The 12,789-nt window shown below is 47.8% G+C and overlaps 1 protein-coding gene across 1 annotated transcript in view; it reads left to right on the plus strand.

Annotated features, from left to right (window-relative positions):
• Nucleotides 1–10,104, plus strand: part of PAFAH2 (platelet activating factor acetylhydrolase 2) — a 29,358-nt gene extending 19,254 nt beyond the window's left edge. Inside the window, exons 9-10 of the mRNA XM_068968968.1 lie at nt 682–836; nt 8,990–10,104. Coding sequence (XP_068825069.1) covers nt 682–836; nt 8,990–9,084 — 250 coding nt within the window. The 3' untranslated portion in view covers nt 9,085–10,104. The remainder of the gene's footprint in view (nt 1–681; nt 837–8,989) is intronic.
• Nucleotides 10,105–12,789: the final 2,685 nt, after the last annotated feature.

A 12,789-nucleotide genomic window follows, 5' to 3' on the forward strand; every position in this document is an offset into this window, starting at 1 on the left:
TAAAGTCAGCTTTTCTTCACCATATCAAACAGAGTTTGACATTTAGATCTTCCTTCCCTCATTGAATTGACTAGTAAATTAGTTCTGAGTAATTTAGCTCGAAATGAACCTCGTGAGAATTTCACCTTCAAATTAAGTGCATTTGATGTCAAATGACAAATTGTAATCCAGAAACCCTCTTGTATAAGCACTTGCCCTAACTTTCCTGATTATTTAGAGGCAAGTTATTGTTTTTCTGGCTTACTTTGTGGTGCAGTTCTGAACTAAAGAAAGAGCTGATATGTTTTGTGAATGTTCAGAAGTAAAAGCCATGGGGTGATAATTCATAACAACATGGGAGTGGCAGGGGCTCCAGACCTTACCTCCTTGCCCTGACCCCTCTCCAGCTGACTCTGCCTTTTCCCTGCACAGTCAGGCCTTGTGGCCTCAGAGTTGAGGCAGCTTTGAAGCCAGGCTCACCTGCTTTCAAACCTTAGCTCTGTCTCTTACTAACTGTGTGAACTTGGGTAGATCATTTCTCTCCTTGGTTCTTTCAAAGAGGAAAATACTTCCCTTACTAGATTGTTGTGAAAATTAAGGGAGATAATGCATGGAAGGCACCTTGCACATTGTGGGTGCTTAAATATTTGTGTGCCTTGGTTTCCAGACCCCTACCAGACACTTGTTTTTCTTTTCCTCTAGGGGTTCTGTTCATCGGAGTCTAACAGACTTTGTTTTTGTGGCTGGTAACTGGATTAGTAAATTCTTCTCCAGTCACACCCGTGGAAGCTTGGACCCCTATGAAGGTCAGGAGACCGTGGTGCGGGCCATGTTGGCCTTCCTGCAGAAGCATCTTGGTAAGCAGAGAACTGGAGCTTATGGGGCAGCTGGTGGGGAGGGGTCTCTTAGATATCCCTGCACGGTGGTCTATTCTGACATGTCTCGGATCAGGGAGATTTATGGCAAAACCTGAGTGAAGGAATGGCATAGGATTCTAGAAAGAACACTTAGCTGAAATTTTGGAGATCCTGATTGTGTCTCTTACCACCTAAGTAACCTTAGCCTAGTCATTTAACTCCTCTGAGCCTCGGTTTCCTCATTGTCAATGGAACATTCACCTCACTGTACTCCACCCTCTCTGTTCTAACTCATTATCACTCACCTTATCTGTGTTGTGGAGGAGGTTATGATGATAGATGGGCTACATTTGTGGGTTAGGATGATGACTGATGTCATAAATCACTGGCCAGCAAATGGCCAGGCCTGTAGGGGTCTTTGGTCCAGCCTCCTACCCAAGGGAGGCATCGTCTCGTATCTTCTCTGCCACGTGGTCGCGCAGCGTGGGGAGTACACTGCTTCAAGGGTCAGCCCACTCCATCCCTAGAGACTTTTAATAGTTTGAAGAACTGATATTCTAGTTAGGTGCTTTTTGATTACAAGGACTGGAGATTCACTAATTTTCCTTGAGGAAAAAGGGGAGTTTGTTTATGAGAGTACCCCTGGCCAGGTGGGAAGGGAAAGTTTACAGGAGCGGAGGTAGCTTGTGGGACTGACTTCTGTCTCTCGGGCTCAGTCTCTCTGTCTCTTCCTCCTATGATATTTCTGTTTCTCTTTACTCCAGTTTCCTCTGTACCTTCTCCGCTGTGCTTTTTTCTCCTGCTGAGAACATCTGCTTATTCGTAGTTTCTACTTCCTCATCACTTTGGTCGGCTTGAACCAGTTGCATCTTGTTCTCTCCCTCATGGCATCCCTTTCATCTTCAGCTCCTACTGGTCACCGCCACATTTTCGGGAATTTCTTAGACCAGATTCCCAAGAGAGACAGCTTGGTGGTACCAGCCCATCTTTACCCGCCAAAACATATTGTAGGCTCCTGCCCAGCCTGGGCCCGGAGCTCTCTCGATCAGATGTCTCTTTTTGATCCAGTCAGAATGGAGGAGGCTACCCTACTATGCCAGGCTGACCCCTCAGCAGGTGCTATGCAGAGGGCAGCGTCCTTCAGAAGGGAGCCATGCTGGCCTGGGGTTCTAAGGCTTGACCTAAGTCTAACCTAAGGCGAAGTCTTTGTAAATCCGCCCCACTTGCCCTGGGTATCCCCTCAAGACCCACCCTGAGACGCTGCAGCCCCCTTGCACATGACCGCTCTTAAGATATTTGAAGTCACCGCTGGTGTCCTCTCTGACTTCTCTGTTCATTAAGCTAAATGTTCCTGGTACCTCCCCCCGTTGCCTGTGAAATTTCCCCCTTTGAATGGGCTGTTCTTTGGTGTGCCTTTGAATGTGTGCTGCCCTGACTTGAATACAACATGCCAGATATGGTCTGGCCAGTGCCTGGCACAGTGGGACTGTTGCCTCTGTGTTCTGGACACTAGACTTCCAGCTGGATGGCCTGAGTGTATTAACCTTTCCACCAAATGCTGAAAAAGTTTGATTTGGATTGAGTTTCCTTTAAAAATGCATCTATCTTATTTTGTTATTTCTTTATTTGGCTGCGCTGAACCTTAGTTGCAGCATGTGGTATCTAGTTCTCTGACCAAGGGTTGAACCCAGGCCCCCTGCATTGGGAGTGTAGAGTCTGAGCCACTGGACCACCAGAGAAGTCTCTGAATCTGTCCTGTTTTGAATGTATTGACTTTTTAAATCTAGATTTGTGTTTCAGTGTTTATGCCTGTTGGTTTCATCTTGCTCGTCATGAGCCTTTAGGGTTAGTAGAGACCTTAGAGCATCATTCTTATCACCTGGGAAGAGAAGAATGGATCTGTCTCAAGACTTTAATGGACCCTGACGACATGGTCTGCTACTCACTTTCCCTGCTACCTCTTAGGCACCATATCATTCAGTTCAGTGCAGTCGCTCAGTCGTGTCTGACTGTTTGCGACACCATGGACTACAGCACGCCAGGCCTCCCTGTCCATCACCAACTCCCGGAGTTTACCCAAACTCACATCCATTGAGTCGGTGATGCCATCCAACCATCTCATTCTCTGTCATCCCCTTCTCCTCCCGGCTTCAATTTTTCCCAGCATCAGGGTCTTTTCAGATGAGTCAGCCCTTCTTATCAGGTGGCCAAAGTATTGGAGTTTCAGCTTGAACATCAGTCCTTCCAGTGAACACTCAGGACTGATCTCCTTTAGGATGGACTGGTTGGATCTCCTTGCAGTCCAAGGGACTCTCAGGAGTCTTCTCCAACACCATAGTTCAAAAGCATCAATTCTTCGGCACTCAGCTTTCTTTATAGTCCAACTGTCACATCCATACATGACTACTGGAAATGATCCTTGTCCATCAGAGGGCAGACAGACTGAAAATCGTATCATTCGGGAAGAGCTAAAGATGACAGAGGAGGGATTTCCCTGGTGGTCCAGAGCTTACGACGCTGTGCTTCCAGTGCAGGCAGCCTGCTTTCAATCTCTGGTCTGGAAACTAAGATCCTGCATGACTCATGCTGAGACCAATAAAAATTAAAAAAAAAAATTAAAGGTGACAGGGGCCCTCTCCACGGCATGATTGGATTCCGTTGAGTAGCCGTGTCCTCTGAACTAAGATACTCATTATTGGAGATCATCAGATGATTAGGAGAGTCTTAGACTGAGGAAGATCATTGAGGACAGGCTTGATGCCAGTCCTTCTGCTAAACTACTATAGTTACTTCAGCATGTATAATCCTGAAGATGGCCCTTCCCAATGAGTATTTGTATTATTAACTCCGTTTTACAGATGAGGATACTAAAGCTTAGAGAATTTAAGTAATTTTGTCCCAGTTATCTGGTTAGTAAGTGGCAAAGCAAGAATTGGGACTTTCCAGGTGGCTCAGCAGTAAAGAATCTGCTTGCCAATTCAGGGGGTGTTGATCCCTGGGCCAGGAAGATTCCCCTGGAGAAAGAAATGACAACCCACTTAAGGATTCTTGCCTGGAAAATCCCATGGACAGAGGAGGCTGGGCCATGGGGTTGCAAAAGAGTTGGACACGACTTAGCAACTAAACAACAAAGCCAGAATGCCCGCTAGACTGTCTGATTGGAAAGCCCCGGTGCTCCATGGTTGCACTGTGATACTTGTCTTTAATGTCAGAGAAGAGTAAGGCTCAGCAGGCAAGAGTCTTCTAGACAGAAGGCACAAAGGCTGGTGTGGGCTGGTCAGTTTTGCGAAGCTGTGTTTAGTGTATCTGGCATTCAGGATAGTGGAACTGTTGGAAAATAAAGGTAGAGAAGTGGGCAGAAGCCAGATATAGAAACCCATGTATGCCTGAAATAAGTTTGAATTTTATTCCATGGACTGTGAGTGCCTTTCGTGGATAAGCAGGGGATTGTCATCATTAGACTTATGTTTATAGTCTGACTATGTCATGGAGGATGGGCGAGATGGGATGGGTTGAGAGGGAAAGAGCCCAGGTAGGAAGCTCTTGCAGTATCCACTTGAGAAGAGATAAGACGGTGAAAAAAGGTGAAGACTCTCAGCTTGGGGTACTTAGTTTTTCAAAGAGAGAAAAGCCTTCTCTGAAAGGCCACCACTGTATGGTGGCCATACAGTACGTGTGATGTGGGAAACTAAAATAGGTTGTAAGTGGTTCAGCTGAACCTCTCACCATTCCTAAAAAATCTCTCTGATCCTGGGAGCTCAGCTTGGTGCTCTGTGATAAACCAGAGGGGTGGTGGGTGGGAGGGAGTCTCAAGAAGGAGGGAGTATATATATACTTAGAGCTGATTTACATTGTTGTACAGCAGAAACCAACACAAAATTGTGAAGCAATTATGCTTAAATTAAAAAAATAAAATAGAAAACTTAAAATTACCTTTGATCCTAAAAATTACCTCTGAGAGCAGCGTTCTGCTGACACAGGGGTTGTGTTACTTTCTGTTAGGAAGGTTTGGTGCGTCATGCAGCTCCTGTTTCCACCTGCTTATCCTCCCTGCCTCGCTCCTGGAAGACAATTTCACACCTTCTTCTTTCTCTTGAAACCTCTGTTACCTTCCTCCCCTATGTGGTCTCTCAGCTGATTAACTCTGTCTTCCACTTCACTCAGAAAATGGAAGCCATCAGTCCGTCTTCGAATCCCATCACCGCATCTCCCTAACCTTCTTGCAGAGACTCAGCCTTCCATCTGGTTCCCAGAGGTTCTTACTCAGTCGTCTTACTAGGCCAACCCCTCCACTTGCGCACTGGATTTCACCCTCTGGTCTGCTCAAGAGGACTGTGTCAACAATGTTCTTTCTATTTACATTAGATCATCAATTTTTCCCTGTCTGTGGCTCATTTCATGCTGAAATTTCTTTTTTAAAAATTCTGTCTTGACCCCACACTTTGGTCCCCAGTTACCACCCTGTTTCCCTCTCCCTCATAATAGCAGAACTCCTCACACGAGTGGCTTCACTTTCTCTGATCGTTCCCTTCACTTTCTCTCTTGAACCTACGCCTACCAGGCTTTTGCATCCCACTCCTCTGTGAAACCTTCACAGTACTAAATCCAGCAGTCACCTCTCGTGCCTCATGTCAGTGGAACTCTCGGCAGCTTCTGGGAGAGTTGGTGAGGCCGTCTTCTGTGCAGCCCAGTCTTTGCTTCCAGGATGCCTCCTTGCAAATTTTCTCCTTCTCAGTGTCTGCTCCCCTCCGTCTGCCTTGCTGCCTCCAGGGCTCAGTGCTTGGACCTCTTCTCTACCTGTATCCCCCAATGCCATCTGGTCTTCTGGCTTTAAATGCCATCTCCATGCTGAAAACTCTCCAGTTTGTCTCCAGTTCGGTCTTGCCCATGAGCATCAGATTTATTAACTCAACATCTCTACTTGGCCTTCTAAGGGGAATCACACATGATAACAGCTTTCAACTGCAGTCTTTTCTTTCTCAGTTAATAGTAACTCCATCCTTTGAGTTACTCAAGCCAAAGTCCCATTCTTGTCTCCTCTCTTACACCTCCCATCTAGTCCCTCAGAAAATCCTATTGGCCCTATCTTCAGAATGCAAATAGAAAGTCATTTGTCACCACCCCCACAGCTACCATCCTGTCCAACTCGTCTCTCACTTAAGAGTTTCCTAACCGGTCTCCCTATTGCCACCCCTGCCTCCCCACACAGTCCTTTCTTTTTTAAGGGCTTCCCTGTTAGCTCAGCTGGTAAAGAATCTGCCTGCAATGCAAGAGACCCCAGTTTGATTCCTGGGTCTGGAAGATCTGCTGGAGAAGGGATAGGCTACCCACTCCCTATTGCCACCCCTGCGTCCCCACACAGTCCTTTCTTTCTTTTTCAAACTCTTTTTTTAAATTTATCTGGCTGTGTCGGGTCTTAGCTGTGGTATGTGGGGTCTTCACTGCAGTGCATGGGCTTCTGAGCTGTGCTACTCTGGCTTAGTTGCCCCATGGTATGTGGGACCCTAGTTCCTAACCAGGAATCGAACCCATGTCCTCTGCATTGGAATGTGGGTTCATTTTTTTTTTTTCCTCTAATAATATTTTGTATTTTGTGCCTTGAAATTTTGCACCTTAAAAAGATCATTGATTTTATTCCGGGCCGCCCTTGGTCCTCATTGCCGCGTGCAGGCTTTCTCTAGTTCAGTGAGCGGGGCTCCTTGGTTGCTGGGGCTTCTCATGGTAGCTTCGCTTGTTACAGAGCGTGGGCTCTAGGTGCGTGGGCTTCGGGAGCTGTGGCCTGCAGGCTCAGTGGTTGTAGGCTCTAGAGCATGGACTCAGTAGCTGTGGTGCATGGGCTTAGTGGCCCTGAGGCATGTAGAATCTTCCTGGACCAGGGATCAAACCCATGCCCCTGCCTTGCCAGGTGGATTCTTGTTCACTGTACCACCAGGGAAGTCCTGCACATTTAAAAAATGTTTAAAATTTATTTTTGACTGTGCCGGGTCTTCTTTGCTCTGCAGGCTACTCTTGAGTTGCATGTATGGGCTTCTCCTTGCGGTGGCTTCTCTTGCTGCAGAGCCCGGAGTCTAGGGCTCGCGGGCTTCGTAGCTGTGGTACGTGGGCTCTGAGAGCACAGGCTCAGTAGTTGTGGTGCACAGGCTTAGTTGCTCCACAGCATGTGGGATTTTCCTAGATCAGGGATCAAACCTGTGCCTCCTACCTTGGCAGGTGGATTCTTTACCACTGAGCCACCAAGGAAGCCTGGAAGGGAGATTCTTAGCCACTAGACCACCAGGGAAGTCTCCACACTCCTTTCTTTATCAAGCCTTCAGAGTGATCCTTTTAGAAGGGAAGTGAAAGTCACCTGGTAGTGTCCGACACTTTGCAATCCCTGGACTGTATAGGCCATGGAATTCTCCAGGCCAGAACACTGGAGTGGGTAGCCGTTTCCTTTTCCAGGGGATCTTCCCCACCCAGGGATCGAACCCAGGTCTCCCGCGTTACAGGCGGATTCTTTACCAGCTGAGCCACCAGGGAAGCCCCCTTTTAGAAAGGAAGCCATATCTTGTCACTCTGCTGCTCAGGATCCTAACGTGGCTCCCATTTCTCTGAGAGGCAAAGTCAACGCCTAGTGTCTCTCCTGTGGCTCTTCCCCGGGCCTGCTTCCCCTCTCGCTCCACAAGCCTCCACGTCCCAGGCGCAGTCCTGCTTCAGGCCTTTGCGCTGCTGTTCCTGCTGCCTCGAACATTCTTCCTGTGTAATCTCGTGGCTCACTCTCACCTCCTTCACTTTTTCACTCACATCTCACCTTCCCAGGGAGGCTTACATTGACAACCCTCTTTAAAAAGCATTGTACCATCCCTTCCTCCCCTCACCCCTGGTCCCGGCCACCAGCACTGCCTCTGTCTGGCTCGGTTTTTTGCCACAGCGCTGCTCACCTTTTCATAGCCTATGTAGGTTGTTTTGTTTATTGTTATCTCTAGATTGTGAGCTCTATGAGGATGAGGGTTTCTATTTGTCTGTGGCTGTATTTCTGGCATCAGGAACACACTGTGGCACACGGCAGTGTGCTCCGCACTTTTTTTAAGTGATGAATATGGCGCACTGTTTGTTGAGGACCTATTCCCTGCCAGGGCCTTGGCAGGGCTTGGGGATCTGAAGATGAAGGAGAGTGGTTGCTGCCCATGTCCCAGGTTTGTTTTTTTTTAACAGAAACACCATTTGCCTGCTTAGCTGTGTCCTGCTCCCTCAGCCTGGGCCTTGGGCCCTGCCTGACTGTCCTCACCATGTCGTTAGCTCCATCTGCCTGTGGTCCCAGGGACCTCTCTGGAACCATACCTACTTTATGCTGCTTCGTGATGTTACTGTCCCGTTCCTTCTGCCCTTCACTGAGGCGGCCATGGATTCATATTCACTGGCTGGCTTGTGGAGGATCTCTTCTTGCTCAGCAACATCCATGAGGCTGGAAGTGGGTTTTCCACTTTCTCACCCTATCTCACCGGGGTTTGAATTCTGTCTCTGCCACTTAACCAGTTGTATTGACATAGGATGAATCTGGTAGCTTCGCTGAGCCTGTTTCCTCAGCTGTAAAATTGGGCCAAGACACAGGGCTCCCCAGGGGGCGCTAGTGGTAAAGGACCTGCCTACAATGTGAGAGACTTAAGAGACGCAAGTTCCATCCCTGGGTCGGGAAGATCCCCTGGAGAAGGGCATGGCAACCCATTCCATTATTCTTGCCTGGAGAATCCCGTGGACAGAGGAGCCTGGTAGGCTACAGTCGCTGGGGTCGCAAAGAGTTGGACACAACTGAAGCAACTTAGCATGCACGCAGTACTTGACACATAGCGATATTATGAAAATTAAATGAAACAATGCATGTTTAGCAAAGTTCCTGGAATGAATTGCCCTTCAGTCAGTGCTCCCTTCTATTATTATTGTCGTTACTGAGTTGTTATGGGTTAAGCAAGTTGTTTAAGAAGAGCATGTAAAAACGCACTGAAAGAACAGTAGTTACCATTATTGCTTCCACCATCGCACCCACTATAACCAGTCACTGTAGTATCCCAGATGCTCCTGTCTCTTTGATGACCCACTAAATCCATGGAAGCTACTCTTTGATCTACCTTTACAAGTTTACCTAGCCTTTCTGTGTTTTTTTCTCCTCCATTTAGGCCTGAAAGAGGACTATGACCAATGGAACAACTTCATTGAAGGCATTGGACCATCACTAACCCCAGGGGCCCCACGCCATCTGTCCAGCCTGTAGGCACAACTGGTCATTTGTGGAAGGTCCCTGAGCTGAGTTCCCGTGTGGGGCCTGCCCAGGGATACCCTTGGCCTCCTATCAGGAAGTGATTGCCATGACCCTTCTGTGTTGATTGAGAGGATATAATCACACTGCTGATTGGTAACGGGGTACTTGAATCTCAGACTTGTCGATCTTAAACTCATGTTGGGACTTGGGTCACTTACTGATGGGCGAACGGACATTCTGAGGACTGAGCCTTAATGGTATGGGGTACAAGCAGTGGGATGGGGCTGGGGAAGACCTAAGCCCTAAGCTGAGCACTATGAGCCCTATTAACCTAGCCAGCCAACGCCCTCACCTTGGGCCAATGTGGCTTCTGCAGTGGAAGAAATGAAGCCAAAAGACGGAGGGAAAATTCCCACCATCCGGACCTCTGGCCCAACTTGGCACTGTCTCTTCCTCCTTCTCTGCCTTTCCCTCCTCCCCAGGGCTGCTTGGTGAGTTCTGAGCCCCTTAGGTGGCTTTCTAGGATCTGGACCACCATCAGATTTTTCTGTTTATTTTCAAGCCTTCTCATCTCATGAAGCATAGTCCTGGTCTTCAGGAGAAGGTATACTTGTTAGCCTGTAGAAGGGGCAGATAGCCTTGACATGATAGCGCAGGGAGAGAGGCTGAGGGACAAGGGGTACCCCGAAGCTCTGGATGTCTTAAGAGTTTGGCTGAAAATCTCGCTTGACAGGAAATGACACAAGTAGGTTGATGGAGAAAGTAGAATACACTGGTAGGTAGCCATTTGAACAGGCCCTCACCACAAAAGGGAGAGAGTTTGGTCAGTTCGAATGCAGGAAGCCATCTCTAGAGAGAAGTCTAGAAACACTTCAGTTTCCCCTCTTACCTCAGGTGTTGTGAGCCTCCAACTTGTTCAGAATCAGGGTGCTCCAGTGGCCTGTCTCCTGGCTCTGAGGGCCTAGCCTCAGAGTTAAGTCAAGCTATAGACTGGATCTCCGTTTTGTCCCATTTGTAATGTGAATGATATTAATACTCATGTTTGCCTAATGATATGTTGGAGTATTTTCTATATTTAATCTTCATTACAGCAAGATGGGGAGCCATCTGGAAGTAACTTTTCCTTCTGTCTTTCTTTGATTGCTTACCGCGTATGCCAGTGTGGAAAACGATCTTTAAAAGGAAAGGAAGTCTTCCTAGGGATCTAGTTCAAAGCTGTCTGGGAATATCAATCTCAGACACCCCTCTCTACTACTCTAGACTTCTCATTTCAGTCCAAGCGGGAGACCCCAGAGGAGGCCAGAGAAAGAGGGAAATGCGACTCTATACGACAGGTTGGAGGTCAGGGTCACCGGAGCAAGCTGGGACTGTGTCCCGTCTGTCAGTAGCTGTTCTTTCTCACAGGTGAAGCACCACGTCCAGTGAGGCTGTGGACCTACCTGGGAAGCAGCTGTGGATTCCAGTGAGACGTAGCGCGAGGAGGATGTCACGAAAGCCCCAGGCTCTAGAGTTCTATAACCTGGTTTCCTATAGCCAGGCTCCACCACTGCTCACTGCGTACATTTGAGCAAATTACAGTGTCTTTTTAGTCTCGGTTCCTGCATTTCTAAAATGAGGATCTGCATTACGCATACTTAGGATTAGTGAAAGGATGTGTAACCCATGTGTTATTTTAAGTATGTTTCCTACTTTCCACACTTGGGAGATTTATATCGTTACCCTATAGCTGTTTTCTACCTCAACTGCTTTTGGTCAGAGAAAATGACCCACATGGCTATTTTATCCTGAGACTTGCTTGTTGACCCAGTGTGAGGTCAATTTTGTAAATGTTCCATGTCTGCTTAGTAACACTGTACATTCTGAGGTTTTTCGGCTTGCTGTTTTACTCAAGCATACATTATGGATTTCCTTCTGTGAGAGCGCATACAAGTGCCTTCCAAGCCCCAGACAGGGATCAGAGCCCATGCGCACTCACAGAACCAGCAGAAGTCATCCCTTGTGCCTGGGGATGGTGGTGCAGATGCTGAGAAGTCAGTGCCAACAGCACGAGCACCTGAGATCCAGCGTCTACTTTAGACCCATAATAATAATAGGTATATCGTGTGAAGACCTGAAACTTCCTGAAGAAGGAAGTTGTTTAGAAACTGGACCCATCTCCTCCATTCAGTTTGTGTTCTGGCAATGACTCATTGGTCCGGTGTCACTGGAGAAGAGGAATCTTCCCCACTGAAAATGATCCTTTAATTCATAAAATGTCGTATTGACTATTTTGAACAGTAATTTGCCAAAAAGATAACGCACATACTTCTTACTGTGATCTGACCTCTTCTTAGGATGTTTCCATCAGGATAGACTAGATGGCATGGTAGTAACCAACAGACCCCAAAGGGATAAAAGCTTACTTCTTGCCCGCACTACTTGTCCTGTGTGTTGGCTCAAGGCTCTCCTTGGTGTCATTTTTATCCTCACCTGGGGACCCAGGCCAGCCGAGCTGCCACTCTCTGGAGGTGTCCCCACTGGCTGTGGTGGAGCAGGAAGAGAGTGGAGAAGCACTCCCTAAGTCCTTAAAGCTCCTGCCCGCAAGTGACCATCATCATTTCCACTCACAGCTCATTGGTCAAAGCTCGCCATCGTGGGGTCGCACAGAGTCGGACAGGACTGAAGCGACGTAGCAGCAGCAGCAGCAGTCATCCGGCTGTAGCTAGAGAACATTCAGCTGTAGCTAACGTTCAGCCCCCAGAGAACAAAGCCACTTGTGTCCAGATGTATTATCAGCGCAGTGGCGCCCTCTGGTCTGCGAAGATGTGGAGAGCTGTTTGCACGTTTCCACCTAAAGTAAATGTGAGAGTCGGTGCATAAAGAAGGCTGAGTGCTGAAGAATTGATGCTTTTGAACTGTGTTTGTGGGGAAGACTTGAGAGTCCCTTGGAGTGCAGGAAGGTCAAACCAGTCAGTCCAAGGAAATCAACCCTGACTATTCACTGGAACGACTGTGGCTGAAGCTCCAATACTTTGGCCACCTGATGTGAAGAGCCGACTCATTTGAAAAGACCCTGATGCTGGGAAAGATTGAAGGCAGGAGGAGAAGGGGGTGACAGAGGATGAGGTGGTTGAGTGGCATGATTCAATGGACATGAGTTTGAGCAAGCTCCCTGAGAGAGTGGGGGACAGAGGAGCCTGGCGTGCTACGGTCCCTGGGGTCCCAAAGAGTCGGACGTGACTTAGCGACTGGACAGCAATAACAACAAAGTCTAACTAAGTAGTCACTGAGAGAATGCTTTAGGGACACTCCTGCAACTGAAATGCACAGCCTTCAGTGCTTGGACTTTGTAATCATTCCTTTAACTGCTCTGAGTGGGTGCCTCAGGTCTTTGGTCTTTTGTCCTAGTTTTTTTGTTAGCTTCCAGCAAATTGAAGGGCAGCAGTTAAATGGCCTTTTAGATACGGTAAAGAAATCCTGCTAAGTAACTGGTATGTGCTCATAAATTGCATTCTAGTGAATCCTTTCCAAAACACAGATGTCCTGGGCTTCTTCTGCATATTCTTATTCCCCATCCCATCGCTGGACCATGCCTGTGGAGGCACCCTAGTGGTAAGGTATATTGTGACATTGCTGTGCGCAGAGCGGTGCATCAGGAAGGATAATAAATATTGGATGGAATGGGATTCCCCATCCCTCCCAATTCCTGGACGTGTCAGACTAAGATTGACCAGGTTC

Source organism: Capricornis sumatraensis, chromosome 3 (genome assembly GCF_032405125.1).
Source record: "Capricornis sumatraensis isolate serow.1 chromosome 3, serow.2, whole genome shotgun sequence".
NCBI classification, from domain to species: domain Eukaryota; kingdom Metazoa; phylum Chordata; class Mammalia; order Artiodactyla; family Bovidae; genus Capricornis; species Capricornis sumatraensis.